Raw genomic sequence first — 26,922 nt, 5'->3', positions numbered from 1 at the left:
CAAAGTGCTGGGATTACAGGCGTGAGCCACTGCGCCCGGCCCAGATCGCGCCACTGCACTCCAGCCTGGGCGACAGAGCGAGACTCAGTCTCAAAAAAAAAAAAAACACGAAATCTTACAGTTGGCCAGGCATGGTTGCTTACACCTGTAATCCCAGCACCGTGGGAGGCTGAGGTAGGCGAATCACCTGAGGTCAGGAGTTCAAGACCAGCCTGGCCAACATGGTGAAACCCCGTCTCTACTAAAAATACAAAATTATCCATGCATGGTGGTGCATGCCTGGAATCCCAGCTACTCGGGAGGCTGAGGCAGGAGAATTGCTTGAACCTGGGAGGCGGAGGTTGCAGTGAGCTGAGGCTGCGCCTTTACACTCCAGCCTAGGTGACAAGAGCAAAACTCTGTCTCAAAAAAAAAAAAAAAAAAACCTTACGGTTTAAAAGGATCTGCACAAAATTAAATAAACAAACCTGCCATCAACACTATTATATCACCTATGCCTCGCCATCTACCTCAACACAAGGAAAGTAATGATTTAGAACATTCTCTATTCAACCATTTTTGTTTGAGACAGGGTCTTACTCTGTTGCCCAGGCTAGTGTACAGGGGCGAGATCATGGCTCATTGAAGCCTCGACCTCTAGAGCTCAAGTGCTCTTCCCACCTCAGCCTCCTGAGTAGCTGGGACCACAGGCGCACACCACCATACCTGGCTAATTTTGTTTATTTTTTGTGGAGACGGGGTTGCCATGTTGTCTAGGCTGGTCTCGAACTCCTGGGCTCAAGTGATCCTTCCGCCTCAGCCTCCCAAAGTGCTGGGATGATAGACGTAAGCCACCATGCCCAGCCTTGGAATGTTTTAACAAACTATTTTCTAGACGTGTTCTAGATGTGTTTCATTGGTTAACTGTCTGTTCTACTGCGATTCCCAAGGTCAAGAGGCAGGGTGCAGGTCTGCCTAAGTGGCGATCCCTGAGCTGTGACCAAAGCCATTCTCTGGTTTTTAATGAGATAACGGGGAACACAGGTCCAGTCAACTGCCCTGTGAACGTCTATAAGGTGTAACACTCTAGAGCTGGTGCATATCTTGGTCTCTAGAACCTTTGGAAGCTGGTTATTCCTCTATCTAGGTCCACAAAGAAGACCCTGTCAGTGCTCGCCAACCTAAGAGCCTGCCCACCTTGCTTGATGGCCCTCTGAAAGAATTTCTAAGTCCAACTCCAAACTCTGACTTTCCTCAAGAGCCCTCAATATCACCCCAAGCCCTATGCTGGAAGAAGACCAACGCTGGCAAATCATTCCCACAGCTACGCTAGATTCCCACGGAATTTCCGGAATGTGACAACATGGGTGCAAGCCAGGCCAACACCAAATTTCAGAGGACCCACCATGTAGATGCATGCTGGCATCTACATCAACACCTTCAAGTCAGGGCCAGTCCAGGTGCAGTGGCTCACATCTGTAATCCCAGCACTTTGGGAGGCCGAGGCCGGCCGATCACTTGAGGTCAGAAGTTCGAAACCAGCCTGGCCAACATGGGGAAACCCCGTCTCTACTAAAAATACAAAAATGTGCTGGGCGTGGTGGCGCGCGCCTATAGTCCCAGCTACCTGAGAGGCTGAGGCTCAAGAATCCTGGGAGGCGGAGGTTGCAGTGAGCTGAGATTGCACCACTGCACTCCAGCCTGGGCGACAGAACAAGACTCTGTCTCGAAAAAAAAAAAAAAAGTCCAGGTCCAAACTGGACAAGCCTCCTGAACTGAGGTAGTGAAAAGACGCAGCTCAAACATTTTCTGACGCGTACCCGCCCTCATTCCAGCACTGACAACAACAGTGACAACTTACTGGCTTAGCTAAGAAATTGGAAAACTAGTTTAGAAAGAAATCACATAACCGCTAAGGTGTCCAAAAGATCTGTAAATCAATACATGTAAAATGGACTCTGTGAAAGTCATTATCTTTCTAACTCAAGTAATCCGAGCTTCCACAGGGACAATGGATACTATTACCCTGATAGAGATGATATTCTATTACAACACTCACAATGTGAAATTCAAATCTCCTGAGGTACAAACATGCTTTTAAGACTTTTCATGTGGCTGAGTGCAGTGGCTCACATCTGTAATCCCAGCACTTTGGGAGGCCAAGGCAGGTGGATCACGAGGTCAGGAGATCAAGACCATCCTGGCTAACATGGTAAAACCCCGTCTCTACTAAAAATACAAAAAATTAGCCGGGCGTGGTGGCGGGCACCTGTAGTCCTAGCTACTTGTGAGGCTGACACAGGAGAATGGCATGAACCCGGGAGGCGGAGCTTACAGTGAGCTGAGATCGCGCCACTGCATTCCAGCAGGGGGAAAGAACGAGACTCCTTCTCAAAAAAAAAAAAAAAAAGACTTTTAATGCTAGGGTAGTAATAGAAATTTCATCAGGTCTTTCTTATTTGATCAATGACATTTACTTTATACCTATAATTTAAGAAGTGCTTTCTCCCACGCTTCTATAGATCCAGTTTTATATATATTTCATCCACATCTAAGAATGGATGGTAAGTAAAAGTATTCCCATAAAGATGAAAAAACTAAGGCATGGGCCAGGCACAGTGGTTCACGCCTGTATCCCACTACTTTGGGAGACTGAGGCGGGAGGATCACTTGAGCCCAGGAGTTCGAGACCAGCCTGGGCAACACAGCAAGACCCCATCTCTACAAAAAATCTTAAAATCAGCCTGGCACGGTGGCAAGTGCCTATGGTCCCAGCTACTCGGGAGGCTGAGGTGAGAGGAATGCTTGAGCCCAGGAGGTCTAGGTTGCAATGAGCCATGATTGTGCACTGCACTCCAACCTGAGTAACAAAGCAAGACTGTGTCTCAAAAAAACAAAACAAAGGCCAGGTGCGGTGGCTCACGCCTGTAATCCCAGCACTTTGGGAGGCCAAGGCGGGTGGATCATGAGCTCAGGAGATCGAGACCATCCTGGCTAAGACGGTAAAACCCCGTCTGTACAAAAAAATACAAAAAATTAGCCAGGCGTGGTGGCAGGCACCTGTAGTCCCAGCTACTCAGGAGGCTGAGGCAGGAGAATGGAGCGAACCTGGGAGGCGGAGCTTGCAGTGAGCTGAGATTGCATCACTGCACTCCAGCCTGGGTGACAGAGCGAGACTCCGTCTCAAAAAAAAAAAAAAAAAAAAACACACGAAAAATAAATTAATAAAATTAAACTAATGCATGGAAGAGTTTGTCCTAGTATATAGTAAGAAGATAGAGTAGTATATCTTGGCTTGTATAGTGCTTCTGTGGTTAAAGGGGCAACTGCCCCCAAGTGTTTTCAAGAAAGTAACACTTCTGCTGCAGGCCAGTCATGCCAACTCAACTATGGCCACCTTCTGTGGCTCCAACGCTTTTGTCCATTAAGGCTTGACCTCAGTACCCACTTAAAAAAAAATGTGGCCTAAGGAGAAATGTGACTGATAACTGCCGAACTCCTACCCTAAGTTCACATACACATCAGGGTATGCAAATGGGCTTTGGATATGGTTTGTGAGTGATACAGCAGAGCACATTTCATCTCTTAATAATCACTTTTATGCCACTGAGGAAATTTTGAATGCTTGTAAAATTTAGTAATTTTTCTGCCTCTCCTACTTACAGCAACACAAAAAAAGAAAAGAACATCAGGGAAACCTCACCATACAAAGGCAGAAGGGAAGGGATCAACAATGAGGCTCTAAAACCCTTCCTTTAACATCAAGCAGCATGCCACCTGGTCCCCATAACCCTGCACCATGGTCCATGCCATACTGGATCATAGTAGAGAAAGTACTACTTAGCATGAAGGGAAAACAATGCTAACTTCTAAAGCTTGAATTTCATAAAAGGTAAAGGAACTATAGCAAAACTACCTTTTTGTAACAGAATCTTAAAAGCCAACGGTATTTCACAGTGATTACCTCTGGAAAGTGAGAAGACGGATGGACTGGGGGCTTTTTCCTTTGTGCTTTCCATCTTTCCATACTGCTCAAATTTCTAATCATGGACATATATTAATCATTTTGTCTTTAAAACAAATGCTGGTAAAAGGCTGGGCACAGTGGCTTACACCTGTAATCTCAGCACTTTGGGAGTCCGAGGTAGGAGGATAGCTTGAAGCAAGGAGGTCAAGACTAGCCTGGGCAACATAGTGAGACCCTGTTTAAAAAAAAAAAAAAATAGCCAGGTGTGGTGGCACGTGCCTATAGTCCCAGCTACTTGAGAGGCTGAGGCTGGAGGATTGCTGAGCCCAGGAGTTGGAGGCTGCAGTGAGCTATGACTGCACCACTGCACTGTAGCCTGGATGACAGAGCAAGACTCCATCTAAAGAAAAAAAACGAAAAATGCTGGTGAAAAATGTGATCAACAGAACAATTTCGTTCTTTTAAAACCAGCTGTGAGTAAGCTATTCATCTATATAAAGTTTTTCAAAAGTACTATGTATTCTGGGGGAATTTAACAGATGTTAAATAAGAGCAGACACTTACCTGAGGAACAACTATACTGCTCTTCATTTAAATATCTAATACAGGAAATGCTATTTTTTTCAAAAGAAAATTACATTTTGACAGGCATCAAGAAAAGCAGCAGGACCTTCCTAACACTGTACTGTTCGAGCCCCTCTTCTCTGCCCTAAGAGACCAAATCCCATGACATTCTTATGCACACCTAACCTTAGATCCACAATCACGTTTACATTTCTAAAGGGCATGTATCTCATATATTTGTGTCCCATTTGAGTTACACGAGACAAGAATGTTAATCCCTCCACAGAGTGCTGCACGTTGCCAATATATTCTAAACAACATGAACAAGGACACCCAGGAAACCTCAAATTAACCAGACAACTCTAATAATTGGAAAGACCAATGGCAGGCCATTTTCTCCCCACAGGGTGTTATTCCGGCCTGCAAAATGCTCAAAGAGCACATGTGTTCCACAAGGAGTGAGGAGGTACAAGGGCGATGGATGGAAAACAAGGTCAGAGCAGGACAGTGGACAAGCTCAAGGACTGGTCAATAAATGCGACATAACTGCACACTCCCAGAATGCAAAAATAAGTCCACCTAAGCCTCTCACAGCAAGTTAGCATAATAATTATACATTTGATCAGGATGCCTGGCTGTTTCTTGGGCTAATAATTTATTACGTGGACTTTGCAGTGACCAAGAGACCTAGGGACAGACCAAACATCAACAGCAATGATTTTATTCACACCCCTCTGCTGCAGCTCCTTGCCAGTTGGCTCCCGCCTTTTCAACCTAACAAGATGGAGAAGGCAGCTGCCCAAACATCACCAAACACAGGCATGGAAGTGAAGGAGGAATGGGAAAGGCTGGACTCACGTAGGAAGGAACACGGTGTTTCTACGTGTGAAAGAGGTGGGTTAGGATACTTCAGCGATAGATGGGCCTGTATAGAAAGAGACAGGCCTGCTTAGGATCAAGAGAGAACACCATCACATACTCAACTCTCACTTGAGCTTGGTGTTGTGCTATGGATCTGGCCACAGCAAACTAAACTAATGTGGCTCCTGATTTCCCTAGAGAAAGGACAGAGAAAAAAAACAATGTGTAAATCTGTTAAGTGATGTAGAAACAGAGTGGAAGGAGCCTGTGGAAACAATCTACCTTTGCCTAGTGGCGTCCCAGATCTATACCCTGCGAGCGGCAATCCCACCCCTCCATATGAATACAACCTAAAGAAACTTCTGCACAAGAGCACTAGGAGTCCTGGGGGGAAATGTGTGCATTACTGTGGGTGTTAAACAGGAAACAACCTACATATTCATCAAGAGAATTACGGTATATTCATTCACACAACAGAATACTACCCTTCATGAAAATATTTAAACTGTGGCTACCATACCACATGGATGATTCTCACAAACCTAATGCTGATTTAAAAAAAAATTAAAAAACCAATCAAGTCACAGAACACATACAGGGTGACACCATTTATACAAACTTCAAGAACATTCAGAACTATAAAATATAGAGAGATGCATTATGCGGTAAAACTAATTTTTTTCTAAAAAGAGAAATGATAAACACAATTCAAAATAGTGTTTACCTTTGTAGAAGGAAGAGGAGAGATGGTCAGGAAGGGGCACCCTGAGAGCTTCAACAGAAGTGATAATGCTCTGTTCCTTAAGCTGAGCGAAACAGAAAGATGTACTCTCATCATTCCTACCTGGGATATATATATAAAATAATATTATCCAGAATAAAGGTGGGGAAAGGAAGACAGTTGAGGGGGGAGCCCAGCAACGCTCTCTAACTCTGACTTACACATCCGTCTGCCTAACCAACAGTGAGGAGAGAGCCCAAGACTTCAAGGCAACAGAATCAACTCAGCTACAAGATGACAAAAAAGAACACCTCCAGGCACTTTTCTGGGCTTTCTGGGTGAAACCAGCTCCACACACCTTCTTATTCAAGTGGCAAACTGTAAGACACAGCACACTGTCCCCAGAGTTGGAGACAGACTGCCTTGCCAATACAGAAACAGAAAATATTCCCAAACTCAGGCCTAGTTTGCCAATGGAAGGAGAGTCCCCAGATGGTTCCAACAGACAGAGAGGAATGGATTGAATTTAGGAACAAGGCAGTAATTTCATAGAGTCCTGCAGAGCTGGGAGATTCTGGGACCAGTTGTAGTGGGGGAGGGGAGGTAAAGATACACTTGAGGACACATTAAATAGGGCCCCAAAACTAAGAGCCTAGGGCTTGGGACAGAACGTGTGTAATATGAAGTTCAAATGAACATGTGTGTCGAAGGCTAATGAGAAGCCCCTAGGGTGATTATATGAGCTTTACCTGCAAGAGGTGACAATCGAGTTTGGCACATGCTGAGTCTATTGGGAAATAATAATATCAAGAGATCTATACCACATCCATGTATGTACAGCCCCCGGCGCCAGCGAGGCAGGAGAGTGACTTACTCGGGTAAACTGACTGCCAGGAAGGCCGGATTCGGTCAGCCCAACCGGAGAAAGCCCGGGGGCGAGGCCAGAAGGTCCCTCGGGGAGGACAGAAGGGTGGTCCCGGCCCCAGGCAGAAGGTGGGGCTGCCAGGAGAGGGCGGGTCCCCGTGGCAGGAGTCCCGGGAGGCCTGGCTGGAGCCAGGCCGGGCCGCGGGACAGTCGGGGAGATGGAGGGCGGGGACCCCTTGGGCGCTGGGGCGGGGAGGGCTGGGCCCCGGCGGCCACCCCGCTCCCACGGCGCCCCGCCGCACCCTCCCGCGCTCACCTAGGCACGCAGCTGGACGAGCTCCGGTCCACCTCCCAGGTGGCGTACAGGTTCATCTGCACCGGGGCGGGGGTGCGGCCTGGCCCCGGGCCGCCGGGAGGCGCGGAGCCCGAGGCCACCGCCACGGCCATGGAGGTGGAGGTAGACGAGGACGAGGAGGAGGCAGCCGCCGCCGAGGTGGACGAGGACGACGAGGTGGCCTGGGCCAGCTTGGGGGGCGTCGGCTGCTGCGGCGGCGGCTGCTGCTGCTGCGGCGGCGGCTGCTGAGGGGACTGGGCGACCCCGGATCCCCGCTGGCTGCTGCCGCCCCCGGCGCCTCCGGGACCACCGCCCGCCCCTCCGCGTTCCGCCATGGCCCGGCTAGGCGGGGGTTACGGAGGCCGAGGAGACGCCGATCTGGCTCCCAGGCTTCCCCCGCGGCGGCGGCGGCGGCGGGGGCTCGGCAGCCTCCTCAGCCCGCCTGCCGGAGCGCGAGCCGCCAGCGAGCTGCACGCACGCGCGGGGCCTCTGGGCGCGCGGGCCTCGCGCTCGACCGCCGCTGCCTGTTGCGGCTCGCGCAGCCGACACGGGTGGGCGTGTCCGGGAGGGGGCGGGGAGCCCGGCCCGCGCGGCCCCACCCAGCGCCGAGGGGCCGGGCCGGGCCGGGCGGGCTCGCGCCCTGCGTGTAGCGGCGCGCGCCCCTCGCTCCCGCGGAGTAGAAGGGGTGGTCTGTGGCCAGCGCGCGCCCACGGGTCCTGCCCTCAAATCCGCTGCCCGTCTGCCCCCGCTCCTCCCCTCCCCGCCCCGCCAGCGGAAACCCGGCTTTTCCGGGACTCTGTCCCTGCAGGGTGGGGGCTGCCGCAGGAGCGCGCCTCGGCCCCTCGGGTCTTCGGAGCCAATGCGGAACCCGCCGCCAGCGGTGGGGGTCTGCCCGGGGAAGCCGGCTCTCCGCCTGCCAACCTAGCTCTGCCTTGCGGCCCCGTCAAAGAGAGGTCGGCGGAGACCCGGGGCCCGCCGCCACCGCGGGTGCCTGTGATCCGGGAAGTTCCCGCCCCGAGGGCAAGCGGGGGCTCAGAGACCTGGAGTCCAGAAGGTTCTTCGCATAAGTGAATTCTCAAACTACCCCGGGGCCCATCTGGAGCCAACCTTCCTCTTTTTTCCCTACCCCCCAAATCCCTCTATTTAGAGTGCCAGTGCTTTGTTGCTTACCAAATTTCTAAAATTCCATTCCTCCTAAGGCCTAGCTCAGCTGCCACGTCCTATCTGGATCACCCCCCCACGCCCCCGAACCCCGAGACCATCTTGAACCCTCCAGCAAGTGAGCGCCTCCACTGGTGCACTTAAACACCAACAGTAGTACAACAGTAGCGCATGACTCCCCTCCCCACAGGCTGGCAAATGCCCATGGGAGCCAGTGATCCAGCCTGCTCTAGTCTGTCAGAAAGGCTGCTCAGGACCAGGGGATTACAACCTGGAGAAAGTAAGTCCCTCCATCCCACACACAAACCCCAAACCCCAGCGACTAGTGTTGCTTGAACCCAAGGGTTCACATGGACTCAAGACAATTTAGCTTTTTAGCTATGTTATCGCACAGGTAAGGACTTGAACTTCTGGTCACAAGGTCAGTTGGGAAGGCCTGCCCTGGCCTACTTCCCAAGCCCACTGTTACTTCCTCCGCCACGCTAGGGCGCTAATCTGGCTATTTTTACTCCCCAAGGACAAAGTAGTAAGGTCAAACCAGACCTAGAGGTACTTCCCCCAAGCCTTCCTACAAAGCAGGGCAGTGGTGAAACACGGATTTCAGCCCGGGGTTGGCGTCACCACCAGTCAAATACGCCGTCTGATCCCAGTTTATGTTCGTGGTTACTGGGGCAGCCCAGTGATTGTAGAAAGAGGCTATTTTAGTCCTTTTGCAAGAAGGGGCTAAAAGGAGATGAGGGAGGATCAGGAGTGTTAAATATTCATCTCTTTCCTTGGGAAACAGCTTTATTTACAAAACAGGTCTAAAATAAGAACATGAAATGACAAGTCCTTGGGAAATGCAGGAGAGGTGGCTCTTGTGTGAAGGCCAGGCATCCAGACGTAGGGCCAAAAAAAGGGCCAGTGTGAGGGGACCTAAAACTTGAACTCCTTATATTTCTTGCTGCCCCCACGGCTGTCCTGGGGCTGAGCTTTCCGTTTCTTTTGCTGTATAGGGAGAAAGAGACACAGGTTACAACAGGTTGAACCACCCCCGGACCCCCAAAACAAGGGTGGGCAGCCTGACATAGACATAGAAGTCTGTGGGAAAGGTGCTGAATCTGGATTCTCTTCGAGCTCCCTCTCAGACTTGGCTGAGTTCCTCCCCTTCATCGTCCTTAAAGAGGGCAGCCCACTGGAGGATTTCTAAGACTTCCAAATCTGAGGAAGCACAGGACAGCAAGCAGAGGCCACTCTCACTCTCACCACTAGAGGGCACCACGCCACTGAAAACGGCAGGCCAGGGTCCCTGGCTTTCACCCAGCCCAGTGCCCCTGGAAGCGCCTACCTTCTGTTTGGCAGCATGCTCAGCCACCATGTCGCTGAAGTCCTCCTTCTCTACTTGAGCCTGCTGCTCCCGCACATGCTCCTCATACTTCTGGGTCATGGCCATAGGATCCAGCTCCAACTCTTCAGGCGCCAGCGCCACTTCCACACCTTGCAGCTCAGGAGCCGGGCCCTTCCGGCTCATAACCTGGAAAGGAGATCAGGGCCTTGTCATCTCCAAAGAGTCAGAGAAGCCCTAGCTTCTGCTGCCTTTCTCAGCCTCCAAAAGCAGTATCCTGCAAGTACTCACCGTGGACATGTCATAAATGTGGGTTGATCCCATCATGGCTCCCCCAACAGTGGCTGTTCTCTTCTCTGGCAACACGGTGAAGAGCTGAGGTGTCTCACTTCTGCGAAGGACAATGGGATCAGACCCAAAAAGGAAGGGACAAAAGGGTCTCCAGAAGTGGAAACAAAAGATACAGGTGGCACCTCCACTCAGCGCCTTGGAGAGCTTCTGAGCTCCCCAAGGATGCCGCCTCTGCAGTTCTGCCCATGACAGAAAAGAATTGGGTGGGGGTGGGGGGAGGGGGCAGAGTGCTGACTCCAGGGAACACAGATGGAGCTAAGGGGCCCCCTGAATCAAGTCAGGGGATCACAGACCAGGACTCCCACATGCACATAAGGGTCAAAAGGTCAGAGAGGCTCAAAGTTTCCAAAATAACTTTGGTACAGAGAAGCTGGCAAGAGAGAGCAGGTGACAACAGTTCCCACCCGAAGAATGTCATGCCTGGAGTTCTCATGTACATAATTCACACTTCCAGGCCTTCCAACGCAAGAGCCATCCACAGCCAGTTTCACCACCAATTTCAAGGATTACACTAGGAACAAGAACAAATCTACCACTGTCACCCCAGACTATGCCCATCATCTCCACCTCTCCCACTGGAAGAGGTGACAATCTACTCTCCACACAGGAGCCAGAGAAAATGCCTTAAAACAGATGTCGGGTCCTGTCAGACCTTTGCTCAAAACCCTCTGAGGCTTCTGATCATTATCTGAATAAAATCCAAACTCCTTAACATGAACTAAAGGGTTCATAGCCTAGTCCCTTACCCAAGCCCTCCTCACTATACTCTGTCCACAGTACCCTTCTTTATTTTTCTTCCTTGAATATGCAAAGCTTGAGATTTCTACTTCTTGACAAGGAGCAAGAGGAACCAGATACACCCTCCTGCCTGAAACAACCAAAAAATGGGCAAATTATATGAAACAGTGGTTTTCAAGACACTACACAAGGGCCAACAAAGCACAGTGATTCCTGCGAGACAGGAAACAAATGCGATGAGCCCTTCAACTGCCCCAGCATACTGCACCTGAGAGTTTGCAGGCCACAGAACAGAGGGGAGACTCATGGAGAGCCCTGAGGACTCCAAGAGTTGGGAGGATGAAACTGAAAGTCCAGGGAGATCAAGGCAGCTAGAGTTCACACGATAGAGTACTGGAGAAAAGAGCAGAGAGAGAACTCAAGAGACCTACAGAAGGTCCTCAAGTATGCAGGGGAGTACTAAGCAGCACATGCCTACCAAGGACAGGGAAAGAAGCACCCAAAAGGATTCGTAACAGCACCTGCTGCTCACTCAGAACTGGGAATAGTGCCACTCCCACTAGTCAGAAAGAAAAACCTCCTAATTCACAGGGTGGTGGGTAGAGTACACAGGTACTTGTGCCTCACAGTGGGGAGGACTGCTTCAGTGCTGCCTCAAGAACCCCAAAAGCAAGACCTGAAAGGATCAAACTATCTCCATATAACTATATTCCTGAATGAGCTGAAGAAAAGGTACAGGAATACAAAAATATCCTGGACCCAACAAGGTAAATTTCACAAAGCCTAGCATTCAATAAAAAATTACCAGGCACTGGACAGGCCTGGTGGCTCACACCTGTAATCCCAGCACTTTGGGAAGCTGAGGCAGGATGATTGCTTGAGCCCAGAAGTTCAAGACCAGCCTGGGCAACACAGTGAGAACCTCTCTCAAAAAAAGAAAGGAAAAGAAAACAAAATTACCAGGCATGCAAAAGAGTAGGAAAATACAATCCATAATGAGGAAAATGAATCAACTAATGGCAGTCAACCCAGAAATGGCACAAATGTTAGAGTTAGCAGACAATACATTAAAATGTTGTTATAGCCAGGTATGGTGGCTCATGCCTGTAATCCCAGCACTTTGGGAGGCCAAGGCAGGCGGATCACCTGAGGTTAGGAGTTCAAGAACAGCCTGGTCAACATGGTAAAACCCTGTCTCTACTAAAAATAGAAAAAAATTAGCTGGGTGGGGTGGCACACGCCTGTAGTCCCAGCTACTTGGGAGGCTGCGGCACAAGAATCGCTGGAACCTGGGCGGCAGAGGTTGCAGTAAGCCGAGATCACGCCGCTGCACTCCAGCGTAGGCAACAGGGCAAGACTCCATCATAAAATAAAATAACATAAAATAAAAATAAAATATTGTTATAACTGCATTCCACATGTTCAAAAAGAGAGAAAGAATAGGTTTAAAAGACTCAAAATCAAGGAATAGATTTAAAAGACCGGAAATCAAACTTCTAGAAAGGAGAATTATATTGTATGGGATTACTGTTAGATCAGAAATTACAGAAGAAAATAATAGTAAACTTGAACACATAGCAATAGAAATTTTCTAAAGTGAAATACAAAGAGAGAAGAATTTCTTTAAAAATGAAGAGCATCAGTGAGCTCTTCATTTATTTTTTCATTTATTATTTCATTAATAGAGGAATAATTTGAGTTCCCAAAGAGAAGGGAACAGAGAAAATATTTGCAGAAATCATGACCAAAATTTTCCCCAAATTAATAAAAACTAAAAACCCAGATCTAAGATGCTTAAAAAACCCCAAGCAAAGAAACATTCAGAAACTACACCAAGGCACATTGTAGTCAAATTGTTAGAACTAGCGATAAAATCTTAAAAACAACCAAATAAAAATGACACATTATGTACACAGGAACAAAGGTAAGAATGACAGCAGCTTTCTCACTGGAAACAATGCAAGAAAGAAGACCCTGGAGCAACATCTTAAAAGTACTGAAAGAAGGCTGATGCAGTGGCTCACGCCTGTAATCCCAACAAGCTGGGAGGCCGAGGCAGGCGGATCACTTGAAGCCAGGAGCTCGAGACCAGCCTGGCCAACATGGCAAAATCCCATCCCTACTAAAAATATAAAAATTAGTTGGGTGTGGTGGCATGCACATGTAATCTCAGCTACTCAGGAGGCTGAAACAGGAGAATCGCTTGAACCCAGGAGGTGGAGGTTACAGTGAGCCGAGATCACACCACTACACTCCAGCCTGGGTGACATAGCGAGATTCCATCTCAAAGAAGAAAAAAAAAAGTATTGAAAGAAAAAAAAATTGTCAACCTAGAATCCTATACCTGGCAAAGATCTTTCAAAAATGAAGGCCAAATAAAGAATTTTTAAGACTACTCAAGCAGAACGAATTCAAAACCAGCAGACCCACAATACAAGAAATGTTTTTTTAATATTTTGTAGAAATGCGGTCTCACTATGTTGCCCAGGCTGGTCTCAAATTCCTGGACTCTAGCAATCCTACCACCTCAGCCTTCTCCCAAAGTACTGAGATTACAGGCATAAGCCACCATGCCCCCTAACTTAAGAAACGTTAAAGGAAGCCCTTCAGGCAGAGGAAAAACGGTATCAGATAGAAACCTGAATATACACAAAGAAGAAATGAAAGAAACAAAAATGGTAGGCCGGGCGCGGTGGCTCAAGCCTGTAATCCCAGCACTTTAGGAGGCCGAGGCGGGCGGATCACGAGGTCAGGAGATCGAGACCATCCTGGCTAACACGGTGAAACCCCGTCTCTACTAAAAATACAAAAAATTAGCCGGGTGTGTTGGCGGGTGCCTGTAGTCCCAGCTACTCGGGAGGCTGAGGCAGGAGAATGGCGTGAACCCGGGAGGCGGAGCTTGCAGTGAGCCGAGATCGAGCCACTGCACTCCAGCCTGGGGCACAGAGCAAGACTCCGTCTCAGAAAAAAAAAAAAAAGAAAGAAACAAAAATGGTAACTACATGGCTTCATGCATGATTCTTATTTAAACCTCCCTAAAAGATAACAGGCCATTTAAACAAAAATAATAACTATATAGCATAGGATGTATAACATATGTAAAAGTGAATATATGACAATATGGTGCAAAAATTGGGAGGAGAGAAATGAAGTATACTATAATGGCTCTTAATACTATCTGGAAGCAGTGTAACATCAAGCGAAGGTAGATCCTGATAAAGACATGATCTATAAACCCCAGAGCAACCACTAAAATAACAAAGCAAAAACTTAACAGCTAATTAACCAACACTGGAGATAAAATGAAATCATAAAAATTGTTCAAGTAATCCAAAAGAAGGTAGAAAATCAAGAAAAAGGGAACAAAGAGCAGAATGGATAAAGAGAGGGTCATTTCATGATAAAGGGATCAATTCATGAAGCCCTAACGACACTACACATTCAACTACCTAAAAATGGAGCTTCAAAATACTAGCCCATCCCTGTCTCAGGGCCTTTGCGCTTGCTTGCACTTACTGTTACTTCTGACCCAGATGATCCTGTGGCTGGCGCTTTTTCACTCGGGTCTCAGTTCAAGCACCACCTCCCCAATGAGGCCTTCCCAAAGGTCTCCCTGCCACCCCATCCCATTACCCACTTTCCTCTGCTTCAACATCCTTATCTACATCTGAAAGTATCTTGTTCTGTGATTACCAGTTTACCTCAACTGCTGACTCCTCACTGCCTAGAGTAGTGCCTGGCAGAGAGTTGGTTCAATAATTGTTTAAAAAGGGATGAGGGAGAAAGGAACGACAGTCAGCCAGCCAGCCAAAGGGAAGTGAAGGTCCTCCCCTCTCAGCCCTGTCTGGTACCCTTACCCGTCCATCGCCTCCTCAATCTTCTTCTTCCTCAGCTCAATGAGTTCAGGGGTCTCCATTCCAGCAGGCACTGATGAGAAGCCTCCAGGAGTGATGAGGCCACTGTGAAGAGAGGAACAAGCTCTGGAGTAAAGAGAAGGCCCCCAAAGATAGGCCACTTCCAAGCAGCATTCTCTGCTTCCCCCACCTGTCTGCAGGGGTAATAAAGCCTGTCTCATCTGGTTTGTCTTCATCACTTTCTTCCTCTTCCTCTTCTTCTGAGGATTCTTCATCAGACGGTTCCAGTTCCCCCCAAGGGGTCCGATCAATCTCTTCTTCCTCAGTCTTGGTCTGAAAGAGATCACTTAATCATTCAACAAATGTTTTCTAAGTACCTATTATGTGCCAGGCTGTTTTAAGCTGAAGGGGTGAAAGAGTCAATACACAGACAATAATTCCTACCTACCTAGATCTCAAATTCTAGTGAGGAGCTTACATTAACATCTCAGGAAAATGTATGCCCTTTTCCAGGCTCTGCTGTGTCAGAACACACAACTCCCTGATAATGAAGCTATAAACCAACAATCTAACCTTCATGACATTAAGTAAAACCAAGATCGCCAGTACACGGCCCATACCTGAAATTCAGCAGCATTGGTTCCAAACACGTCCCCATAGAGCGGTTTCCCAGTCTCATCTACTGGAGGTTTGCCCCAGCCACCAGCATGGTACCCAAAGGAACAGCTCTGCAAGACAGTGAGCATAATCAGTTCACTCCTTAGCTTCAAAAGAAATTCTGAAGCCCTAGAGAAAAGGCATACTCAAAAGTACAGAGCTGATACTTGGGAACTCTGGAAATTATGACTGCAGAATAAAATTAAATGTTATGAAGCATTAGAAACCAAAATTAATAACTAAAATCTGGAGGCAACAGGATAAGGAGACAGGAGGCAGAAAGTATGCTAATAACTTCTGTCATGGCAGAGTCTTTGCTGTCTGAAACCAAAATATGTACGTTGAAAACATGACTTCAATCTCTTATTGAGTTTTCCTAACTTTGGAAAGCTAGCTTGTTCAGAATCTATTTATCTTAAGGGGCAGAAATTTCTATCTAAAGTTTAACAATACTACTTTTTTACTTTAATGACTCTTATCTGTCAATTTTTTTAATGCTTATTTTAAAATAAGAATAAGTTTGAAGACATTCTTGAGATAAAATTATTTCTGAGAGATAGACCGAAATGAAACTAAAAAAAAATTATTTTTCTTTTTTTTTTTTTTTTTTAAGTAGAGGTGCGGTTTCACTATGTTGCCCAGGTTAGTCTTAAACCCCTGGCCCCAAGGGATCCTCCCACCTCAGCCTCCCAAAGTGCTGGGATTACAGGTGTTGAGACACCACATCTAGCTGAGATAAAATTATTTCTCTCTGGTCATTCTTAATATTCAGAGACATATCTGGAAACACATTCACCAAATAGTGAATTTGGCTATTTCTGAGTGGTAAAATTGTGACTTGCTTTCACCTTTGTACTTGTCAATTCTGACTGAATATTTTATGATAAGCATGTCAGTTTTTTTAAAAAACAAAAACCATTACTTGTTTTTCTACACATACACATGGTATATGACAAATATTATGTGTCAATAAAATATTTTTTATTTTATTTTTTATTTTTATTTATTTATTTATTTTTTATTTTTTTTCTTGAGATGGAGTCTCGCTCTGTCGCCCAGGCTGGAGTGCAGTGGCGCAATCTCGGCTCACTGCAAGCTCCGCCTCCCGGGTTCACGCCATTCTCCTGCCTCAGCCTCTCCGAGTAGCTGGGACTACAGGCGCCCGCCACCACGCCCGGCTAATTTTTTGTATTTTTTAGTAGAGACGAGGTTTCACCGCGTTCTCGATCTCCTGACCTCGTGATCCGCCCGCCTCGGCCTCCCAAAGTGCTGGGATTACAAGCGTGAGCCACCGCGCCCGGCCGATAAAATATTTTTTAAGTAAATAAAGAGACACACGGTGGAGTTAGAGAAGGAAAACAAACAAAAAAAAAATTACCTTCCAGTTCAAAAGCAGAAACGGCCAAGAATGAACGAAAGGACAATGCTCACCTCAGGGATGGGCGAGTTCAGCCCAGGGATTTTCAGGTTGGGATACGATGGGGGTGGTCCGTATCGCTGCATGGCAATCAGCCATGGGGGAGGGACCTTGTGGGCATTCTGCAGGAAAAAGAGAACAGGATACCATCTGCCAAACCCTATCCCTGTCTCTGCCTTCCGCTCCAATCCCCACCCTCTTCGCTGCTTCCCCAGACAGCTAACTGACACTCACTGGTCCTACTGGCATCCCCAAGGAAATCCTTAGTTCATCAGACAGATCTCCTGGCTTCTTCTCCTTCAGTCGTGTCTCAAACTCCTTCCCCTAAGGGAAAAGCAGAGCATGCTACGTTGTAGACCCAGACACTCAGTGGGAGCACAATCCTAACCCACATCAGATATAAAACCCCAGTGAGGGCTACCTGGCTCCCACTCTGATTCTCATCACTTCCTTCCCTGGCCAAAGTGGGGGAAGGAATAAGAACCAGGCCAGACTCACAGTGCTGTCAATAACCCACTATGAGAACACGGCCAACGTTAGGACCTGCCTCCTCATCTGTAAAATGAGGGCACCCGACAGGATGATCTGCAAAATTCTTCCACCTCATAAATTCCATGACATCATGGTGACTACAAGTTCAAGGATCAGAAAAAAATACCAATTTCTCTACCACCCCCAATATTAAAAGTTTCCTAAAAGCATCTGCCCCTTGGCCCCTCCATCCCTAAACCACCTACCACAAACGATTATCATTTCTAAGACAGGATACGAAGAGTCTATCAGGGAAAGAAGCCACCAGGTCTGCATCTCTCCTCCAAATAGAACCTCATTTTTAAATTCCATCTCATCTGAAGGTAGTCAATGGGCAATTCTAAGGCGAAGAACTATGGTAGTTGCTTCAAAAGCCCTCCTTGGCCAGGTGCGATGGTTCATGCCTATAAACCCAGCACTTTGGGAGGCTGAGGCGGGTGGATCACTTGAGCTCAGGAGTTCGAGACTAGCCTGGGCAACATAGCAAAACCATCTCTACCAAAGATACAAAAAATTAGCCAGGTGTGGTGTGCCTGTGGTCCCAGCTACTCGGAGGGCTGAGATGGGAGGACTGCTTGAGCCCACAAGGCAGAGGTTACAGTGAGCCAAGATCACACCACTGCACTCCAGCCTGGGTAACAGGGTGAGACTCCATGTTTTTTTTTTTAAAAAAAAAAAGCCCTAGACAGTCTCAACCCCAAGGCCCAGCCTGACCTCTCCCAGCCCCCTCCCGAACCTCATAGTACAGGTCCCCATGGATGGTCAGCTTTGGCTTGGTCTGCCACTTGAAGAAGGCATCATGCAGTTTCTGGTAGTCGATGTCAATTTTGCCCATCTTAGGCCGAACTTTCTCTCGCATTTTTGACTTCATGGTCTTCTGTTCTTCCTGTGGAGAATGGCAGAAGACAAGCCTTAACAAGTACTCACCAAATTCATGTAGAGAATCCAGCTCCCAACTCCAAAAGAGATCATGGGAAGCCTCAATTATCTCACCCTGAAAGTCACCAAAATCCTTCCTGCTCAAACCTTTCAAAATTACATAATCCATACTGAACAAAACAGACTATACAATATCAGCCTCAGCTGTGTATTTTTAAACCATCTCATCAAGAGGTGAATCTCGTCAGTTCTCTGGAAAGCAGATATCCCCGTGTTCTTTTCTACCTCCTGAATTCAAAGCATTTAACTAAAAGCTTTAAAATTAAGAAGTTACACAACCACCATGAATCTCTAGCCACAAAGTACATCTGAGAAAGGAGTCACCAGGTGAGCTGGCAAAGTGAAGGCAGAGGGGAGGAAGAGCAGAGGAGGAAAACAAAAGGATAATTAGACAAGTAACGAGTAGGTGGTAGGTGGGTTTCAAACCAGATTCCCATTTTGAAGCACACTGCTGTGAAGGATGGGGACAACCCGAGGGCAGGTCTGAGCCCTGCCAGGCCCTCACCTTCTCCTGCAGGGCCTCACGCATCTCCTGGATGCCTGTGCGTTTGATGAAGTCTGGCAGCTCGAAGGGGGGCTTCTCAATGCCCCGTTTGCCCTGCAGGTATTTGCGCTTAAAACACCAGTGGCGTGGCACAGGCACAGAGTTCCGAGTGGCCTTGAGGTGAACCAAGAGCTTAGGGTCCTGCGCTGTCACATCATGCATCTCCACGACATCGGGCCGAGCCACCAGCTGGAAAACACATAATAATGCATGTTCTTGAGAGCCCCAACTTCTCAGTTCTGAAGCTCTTCTTCCTCAAAGGACCCAAACCCAAATCACCCACACCTCCTTCAAAGAACTCCTTTTCACCTCCCTGGCTTCCCAGGTGGTCTCCCAGCTGGGCTCCAGGGCCTGCAGGATCCTCTCAGGTCTTACCTGCTTGAGTTCAGCCACAGTGAAGCGGTTCATTCGGCGCAACTTCTTCTTGGACAGCTTGGGGGCTTCTGGCTTCTTTTCCTAGAACAGAACAATCAGCTCTTTTAAGCAGGACTCAGATGTGAATGAAACCACCCAACCCACCCCAACCTTAAGCCACCAAAGCTCTGCAAGAGTTCACCATGGTCCCTCTCTGGATGCATCTCAGCCACCTGTGCCCAGAGTCCCTGCTTCCCACTAGGAGGGCTGGGCCTGACCTGCTCGTCATCACTGCTGTCATCATCACTGTCCTTGTGCTCCTCTTCAAATCCCTTCTTCTTGGGGGCTGCAGAGTTCTCCAGTTTGTCGAGTTTTTCTGGCTCCTTCTCTTTCTCCTTCTTCACATCATCAGTGAGCTGAGGAGGCAGACAAGGTGAAACCCCTGCCCTCTGAGCCCCTTTCCCAGTTCCTAAGGACAGCACTAAAAAGATGCCTGTTCACCGCTGCCTCTCACCCACCTCTGAGCCCCTTCCCTGTTTGGCACTGCCCCTTCCTAGTGTGCTCTCCTTGTACCTTAAAAGCCTCAAAGATCCTCTTAAAGAAGATAAAGTTGGGTTCGTAAATTTCAGGTTCTTCAGTCACATACTCAATCTCAACATCAGCTGCTGGGGAGTCAGAGCCACGGGACCGGGTTGAGTCTTTCTCCCGGTCCCCAGAGCTCTCAGAGGACACCCCTCGCACCCGCTGGGGCTTTTTCTTCTTCTTTCGGTTCCTACGCTTCCGATTTTTCTGTCAAGAGGAAAACCAGCTGGGTCAGAGAATCCAAGCACTGTGCCAGCACCCCACCCTAAACTCCTCCCCCACTCTCCCCCACAGTTCAACAGTCAGGCTTTTCCCAAGGAGGCCATCTCATGAAGTAGCTGCGAAGGGGCCTTGGAGTCAGACTCCAAAGTTCTGCCATTCACAAGCTGTGTGCCTTTGGGTAAATTACTGTGCGTCTCAGAACCTCTGCTTTTTCAGCTGTAAAATGTAGGCATGCATAGTACTTGGAACTCAAAGCAATTAAATGAAAAATATCTGTAAGATGCTGAGGGCGGAAACTGGCACAAAATAGAAGCTATTACTTACTGAACACTTACAAATTGTGTTATTTCCGTACCCAAGTCCCATCTCCTGCGTTTCCTTCCAGACTCAGCTCCAATCCCTACCTCCTTTTTAGATACGGACACTGTGTCTTCCTCAGTCTCTGACGCTGACTGGCCCAGGGACGAGCGAGCATCTGTTTCCATTTCCTCTTCCTCTGTAAGAAAGAAGGTGGTGATGAGTCTTCACGGTGCCACTGCCCTGCACTTGTTCACAGTAACCTGCTTTTACCAAGAGCCAGGGCAAGGGACAGAGGGATGAGGACTCAGCTCAGCCTCTCCAGGTTCTACGGCTACAGCATCAGAATGCCTGGCACTCACCCTGCTGAGAATTCATCTCTTCCTGGCGGCTCTCCTTCAGCTGCAGGATCTTCTCCAAAGCCTGGGGGATCTTGGGGCCCACAGAAGGGTCATCCATCTGCCAGAGACAACCAGTCAGAGAAGGCAAATCACAGTGCCCTTTTTCTTTTTTTTTGAGACGGAGTTTCGCTCTTGTTGCCCAGGCTGGAGTGCAATGGCGCGATCTCGGCTCACCACAACCTCCGCCTCCCAGGTTCAAGCAATTCTCCTGCCTCAGCCTCCCAAGTAGCTGGGATTACAGGCATGCACCACCACGCCCGGCTAATTTTGTATTTTTAGTAGAGATGGGGTTTCTCCATGTTGAGGCTGGTCTGGAACTCCTGACCTCAGGTCATCCGCCCGCCTCGGCCTCCCAAAGTGCTGGGATTACAGGTGTGAGCCACCATGCCTGGCCCACAGTGCCCTTTTTCCACCAACTTCCACCTCTTGGACTAGAAAGGCTGCTGCCCAGGTGATGTAAGCAGCAGAGAGTGGGCAACACCAACTGGGCTCAGTGAGGTTTAGTGTTCCTCAGAGGGACCCCAAGACTCTGCCTCAGTAATGTCTCCCCAGTCCCTCTGCCATACCCTTAGTTTAAATAAGCAGGGCTCCCCACTACCCCCAGGAACTTAAGTCCCCCCATCTTCTCACAGAACCGCTCTCTAAAAATCCAAAAACAGTCCCCTCCTAAACTACCACTCTCTTACCCCTAGAAATAAATCATCAGTCTCACCTCTCTGTTCTCATCTCCAGGGGGCGGTGGGGGACCACGAGGCCGTGGAACAGGGGCTCCCATGGGCAAAACTGTAGGAGTGGGGCCCACTGGGCCCACTGGAGCGGCTACTGAGAGATGGGAAAAAGAAATCCAATGTCAGAAGAGGCAAAACACTCACGTAAAAAATTACCTCTCTTGCTGAAAGGGTGATGGTAAACCTGCAGGGGAGGAGGGCATGTGGTGTGGCTTTTGGAATGCTGGTAATGTTTTGGATCATGATCCAGGTGCTGGTTGTACGGGTGTGTTCAGTGTGTAAAAAACCATTAAACTATATATTTACTATATATGCCCTTTTTAAATGTGATAAGATACTTTAAAAGTCTTTTTTAAAATGTCTAAATCACCTTCCTTGCCCTTCCCCTCGGTTCCAGGGTCTCACCTCGAGGACCCAGAGGCGTGCGCACACCAATTTGGCCCATGTCTTGTGGGGGCCGAGGGACTGGGGTGCCCATCTTGGCAATCTCCTGCTGTCGTTCCTGCTCCAGTAACACAGCTGCCTACGGGAGGGAAGTGGGAGTAGACACTGCCTGAAAACGCGTTTGGCAGGCAGCCCCTGGCAAATGCATTCTTTCAGCCGGGTAACGGGCCCAAGGAGAACAATTACGAACCACTTGGGTGCTGACATCCCCTCCACCCCCACACTTCCAGGCTACTAATCCAAATGGAGGAGCCCTCTCATCACAACGGAAAATCCCTAGAAATAACACCAAGGAAAACCCCAGGAAACTTCTGGTTCCTAGCAGAGAATTTCATATTCAGCCAAACAGTGCCTTCTACTTTTCAGAGAGTTTTCTTCCCCAAAAGATTAAATTATACAGAAGAAACTTTTGAGCTCTTTTATCTACCCCTCAAGATCCAACACAATCTGGGCAAAGACAGTACTTTATCCACAGGTCCAGACTTGTGGCTTTTTTTTTTTTTTTTGAGACAGGGTCTGGCTCTGTTGCCTAGGCTGGAGTGCAGTGGCATGATCTCAGCTCACTGCAACCTCTGCCTCCCCGGCTCAAGCCATCATCCCACCTCAGCCTCCCAAGTAGTTGGGACTACAGGCATGTGCCGCCACACCTGGCTAATTTTTCTGTTTCTGAGAGAGACAGGATTTCATAATGTTGGCCAAGCTGGTCTCGAACTCCTGAGCTCAAGCGATCCGCCCACCTCAGCCTCCCAAAGTGCTAGGATTACAGGTGTGAGCCACGGCACCCAGCTCATACTTGTTGCTTTTTAACACTTACTTTTTAATACTCCTGAGTAACCCCCTGGGTAATGACTGATGCAATGCACCTCTGGGGCCAAACATCTTATATAACATTCCCAGACTTATAGTCCTATTCTGTCTAAATCCAATACAAATAACTCAATTACCCAGAGTCCTATCTAGAATGATGTCATGTAAGGCGAGCAGAGGTCAGCACGGTCTTTTTGTAATAGGTCAGAAGGTAAATATTTTAGGCTTTATGGGTTGCTGTACAGACTCTGGTACATATTTTTGGTCTGGGTTTTCTTATAACCCTTAAAAAATTTTGGAGTTATTTTTAGTTCACAGGCCATATACATGCAGGCCACAGGTCACAGTTTGTCAATTCCTGAACTTCAAGAAAAACTGAAAGCTTTGGAAGATGCTAGAACTTAGTTGAGAACAAAGTAGCCTCCAGGGAAAACTTGAATGGTGCACTCTAAGCACTATAAATGACAGCCAACAGATTGGACCACGAGGTCAAAGGTTAGGGGGAGGGGTATTACCCGCTTCTGCTGCTCCAAGAGCTCATGTTCCTTCAGCGAATGATCTCCCTGCTTAAAAAAGAAAAGAAGTTCATACCGGCGCCAATACCCAACAGGCCAATCTGTCACAACTCTTGTTTCTTGACATCTGCTTCCAGTCAAGGGCCCATGTTCCAATCTTTAGTCCCGACCTTCCCAGAAGCCTTAGTTCTAGGACCCAGCTTTCTCTAAGACTCCACTGCCCCTTCAGGGATGTAATGAGGCCAAGGCCAGGGCTTCCACCTGCCCTACCTGCTTGGCACGCTCCTCCTGCTGCATCAGCAATGCCGCCTGCTGCTGAGCCAACTTCAGTCGCTCCTCCTCTGACAGTGCCACTGGCTCACCCACACGGAGAGGAGGCGGGGGCCCCAAATTTGGTGGGTGGGCCATAGGAAAGCCAAGGCCAAGGCCTGGTGGAGGTGGTGGGGGTGGCGGAGGAGGCTGCAGAGGGGGGAGTCCCAAAGGTGGTGGTGGCATGGGAATTCCGGGGAGCTGTGGAGAAAATATGATCATAAAACTAGGAAGCATTTATCTACTCATTCTGCAAATATCTGGGGGATCTACTTTGAGTCAGGAGCTGGAATTCTAAGTCAAATGAAACATAGTTACCACTCCGTGAGAGAGAATGCTCCACAGCCCTATAAAGATATGAGAATGTTAACTTCTGGCACCAACCAAAGGAAGCTATCCACTCTCTCCAGAAAGATATCCTGAATACAGATTCTGCATACAATTCTAGCAGACTCAAAGACGCCTCTGAGGCCATCTAGGGACTCCTCATCCTACACACAGAGATCAGTAGATGCCAGGTCAGAGCCACCGCTTTAGAGAAAATGAGGCAAATCCTGGATCAGAAGGAACATGGGAATTGAGAGGACTTAAATAAACAGGAACCACTGTATCACGGCAATGCAAACCCCAATGACTACTAAACGCAAGGGGTATGAAATCAAATCAGGGAGCCCTCAATGTCACACAAAAGAACATGGGAACTGTGCCTGGGGCAGGCAAAGAAGAGGGTGATTGCTTCCAGCTGGGTAGGGACAAGTCAGGCTTCCTTGTATTCAAGCTGCATTTTTTTTTTTTTTTTGAGACAAGAGTCTCGCTCTGTCACCCAGGCTGGAGTGCAATGGCGCAATCTCAGCTCACTGCAACCTCTGCTTTCCACGTGCAAGCAATTCTTGTGCCTCAGCCTCCCAAGTAGCTGGGATTACAGGCACCTGCCACCACGCCTGGCTAATTTTTGTATTTTTAATAGAGACAAGGTTTCTTTTTTTTTTTTTTTTGAGACGGAGTCTCGCTCTGTCGCCCAGGCTAGAGTGCAGTGGCGCAATCTCGGCTCACTGCAAGCTCCGCCTCCCGGGTACACGCCATTCTCCTGCCTCAGCCTCTCCGAGTAGCTGGGACTACAGGCGCCCGCCACCGCGCCCGGCTAATTTTTTGTATTTTTAGTAGAGACGGGGTTTCACCGTGGTCTCGATCTCCTGACCTCGTGATCCGCCCGCCTCGGCCTCCCAAAGTGCTGGGATTACAAGCGTGAGCCACCGCGCCCGGCCAGTAGAGACAAGGTTTCACCATGTTGGCCAGGTTGGTCTCGAACTCATGACCTCAAGTGATCGCCCGCCTCAGCCTCGCAAAGTGCTGGGATTACAGGCATGAGCCACCATGCCCTGCCCCTTTCTCTCTCTTTTTTTTTTTTTTTTTTTTCTGAGACGGTCTCGCTTTATTGCCCAGGCTGGAGTGCAGTGGCTTGATCTCGGCTCACTGCACCATCTGCCTCCTGGGTTCAAATGATTCTCCTGCCTCAGCCTCCCAAGTAGCTGAGATTACAGACATGAGCCACCACGTCCTGCCTCTTTTTTTTTCCCCTATTTTTTTGTTTAACTTTATTTTATTGTAAGTTCTGGGTATGTGCAGGTTTGTCACATAGGTAAATGTGTGCCATGGTGGTTTGCTGCACCTATCAACCCACTGCCTAAGTATTAAGCCTGGCATGCATTAGCTATTTTTTCTGACACTCTCCCAGCCCCTGCCCCATCACTCCCTCTTTTATTTTTTTAAAGAAGCAAAGTCTTATTCTGTCACCCAGGATGGAGTACATGGAGTACAGTGGCACAACCAGAGCTCACTGCAGCCTCGAACCCCAGGGTTCAAGCAATCCTCGAGCCTCTTTATAGGGACTTTATAGGCGCGTGCCACCGTGCCCAGCTAATTTTTTAAATCTTTTTGTAGTAACAGAGTCTCACTATGTTGCCCAGGCTGGTCTCGAACTCCTGGCTTCAAGCAATCCTCCCATCTAAGCATCCCGAAGTGGTGGGATTACAGGCATGCGCCACTGCACCTGGCCACAAGCTGCTTTTGGAGAAGCAGACAGTGGAAAAGGAGGCAAGTATCAGCATCAAAGAGAGAACTGAAGAGCTCACAATTCTGTCGTGGCAGTACCTCCCTGCCCAACACTGCAAGTGAGAGGAAGGGCTACCCTGAACGTATGGAATCTTTTTTTTTCCCCACTCAGGTCAGGCGAGTAATGTGCAAGGGTGTCACATCTCACACATGCACGTGAACACCCAATCATCATGCTCATGAACTACAAAAGGATCAGCAGATGGAATCTTAAAAAATGGAAGAACCTCCCTACCTGTGCTGACATGGGAGGTGGAGCGGCTTTGTCCCCATCTTCCCCTCTCAAAACCGGCCGATTCAGCACGATGCCAGTCTGCAAAAGAGAAAGGACTCTAGGTCAGTCCAAAACTAGCTGTTTCACTAAACGACGTTCGCTCCCAATTCATTCAACAAAACGTACCCAGTGTCTGTCTGCCAGCGCTCTGGCTGGGCACTGAAGAGGACCAAGATGGATACAAGAAATTACAACTAAGCTGGCAAACGCAAGAACAAGCCAAAAAGGGCAAGCCTCCGCCTTGCTGTGCCGAGATAAAGAAAGAATGAAGACCGAGCCGTGATGGGGTATATAAGGTCTCCTGGAGAGAAACTCGGCCTATCCTGACGTCCCGCCGCCAACACCTACCTGGCGGGTGTAGGTCTGCAGCCGCTCCACCAGCTCCTCGCGATTACCTGCAGGGCAAAGTACATGATCAATGGGGCAGGCCAGCCCGGCCAGGTCAGGCCCCAGCGGCCCGCCTCCGCCCCTCGCGCCCGGGTCTCCCGGGTAACCAGGCTCCGCTTCTCCGCAGGCCCGTAAAGGCCCCTCGACTTCCCGTGTTCCTCACCCTGGATCGGAGCTCCGATCTCTGCCAACTTGGCCTGAAGCTCCTGGGCAGCCCAGGCACCATAGTGGCCTGGAGGTGGCGGCGGCGGCAGCTGCAATTCCGCTTTGGGAGGCTCGGGATGCTCCGTCGCCATCTTAGCCGCAGGAAGGCGCGCGACCAACCCGGAAGCTCGGGCCAGCCTCAAGTCCCACTTTCCGGAACTTCCGGCGGCGCCGTAAGCCACGTCCTCTCTGGCTGGGAGGCGACGCTCACTGAGGCCCACCCGCTGCCGTGCGCTGGGCGACGAGATTCGCCGCAGACGCACCTTTCTCCAGTGGCCCCTCGGCGGTCTGGTCGCGAGGCCTCCTGGTAGTTGTAGTGCGCAGGTCTCGGTCTCTGCGGGCCCTGCGCCCGGCGACGGCCCCGAAGGCCGGCGGCGGGCCGGAGGGCGGGGCTACGAGGAGGGCTGGCACTGCCCCGAGGGAGTGTTTTCTGCTCCTCACCTGCGGGAGCGAACGCTCTCAAGCTTTCCGACCCGGCTC

At 49.0% G+C, this 26,922-nt stretch overlaps 2 protein-coding genes and 1 pseudogene across 4 annotated transcripts in view; all 3 read right to left on the bottom strand.

The window, feature by feature from the left end:
* Positions 1-7,843, bottom strand: part of PACS1 (phosphofurin acidic cluster sorting protein 1) — a 158,887-nt gene extending 151,044 nt beyond the window's left edge. The window contains exon 1 of the mRNA XM_032153508.2: positions 7,273-7,843. Coding sequence (XP_032009399.1) covers positions 7,273-7,625 — 353 coding nt within the window. The 5' untranslated portion in view covers positions 7,626-7,843. The remainder of the gene's footprint in view (positions 1-7,272) is intronic.
* Positions 7,844-9,219: 1,376 nt separating this feature from the next.
* On the bottom strand, positions 9,220-26,627 carry SF3B2 (splicing factor 3b subunit 2). 3 transcript variants are annotated; one of them, XM_058438950.1, is made up of 22 exons: positions 26,402-26,627; positions 26,200-26,246; positions 25,813-25,890; positions 23,427-23,666; positions 23,157-23,204; positions 21,796-21,913; positions 21,375-21,484; positions 20,624-20,720; positions 20,369-20,460; positions 19,734-19,949; positions 19,439-19,576; positions 19,182-19,262; positions 18,768-18,995; positions 18,060-18,209; positions 17,027-17,116; positions 16,807-16,914; positions 15,339-15,446; positions 14,909-15,051; positions 14,722-14,823; positions 10,067-10,166; positions 9,779-9,964; positions 9,220-9,438 (listed from the first exon to the last, which is right to left on the bottom strand). In XM_058438950.1, the coding sequence occupies exons 1-22, from the start codon at positions 26,532-26,534 to the stop codon at positions 9,367-9,369; spliced, it is 2,685 nt and encodes an 894-aa protein (XP_058294933.1). In that variant the 5' UTR covers positions 26,535-26,627; the 3' UTR covers positions 9,220-9,366. The 3 variants fall into 3 exon arrangements, with proteins under 3 accessions (XP_058294933.1, XP_032009396.1, XP_032009397.1); XM_032153505.2 differs by having other exon boundaries at positions 23,157-23,207; positions 26,402-26,624; XM_032153506.2 differs by having other exon boundaries at positions 21,375-21,481; positions 23,157-23,207; positions 26,402-26,605.
* Positions 25,689-25,773, bottom strand: LOC116470109 (small nucleolar RNA U13; annotated as a pseudogene).
* Positions 26,628-26,922: the final 295 nt, after the last annotated feature.

Source organism: Hylobates moloch, unplaced genomic scaffold (assembly GCF_009828535.3).
Source record: "Hylobates moloch isolate HMO894 unplaced genomic scaffold, HMol_V3 SCAFFOLD_5, whole genome shotgun sequence".
In the NCBI taxonomy this organism is placed as follows: domain Eukaryota; kingdom Metazoa; phylum Chordata; class Mammalia; order Primates; family Hylobatidae; genus Hylobates; species Hylobates moloch.
The sequence above is the reverse complement of the archived record's forward strand: the minus strand, read 5'-3'. Positions and strand labels throughout refer to the sequence as shown.

Bases quoted from the DNA above. Each gene is read 5' to 3' on its own strand.
- SF3B2 (XM_032153505.2), bottom strand. From the start codon at position 26,534: ATGGCGACGGAGCATCCCGAGCCTCCCAAAGCGGAATTGCAGCTGCCG. The intron at 25,891-26,199 runs GTAGGTGTTGGC...TCTCTTTTGCAG, and splicing joins TGCAGACCTACACCCGCCAG to ACTGGCATCGTGCTGAATCG. The intron at 10,167-14,721 runs GTAAGGGTACCA...TGTCCTTCGCAG, and splicing joins ATTGAGGAGGCGATGGACGG to AAGTGAGACACCTCAGCTCT.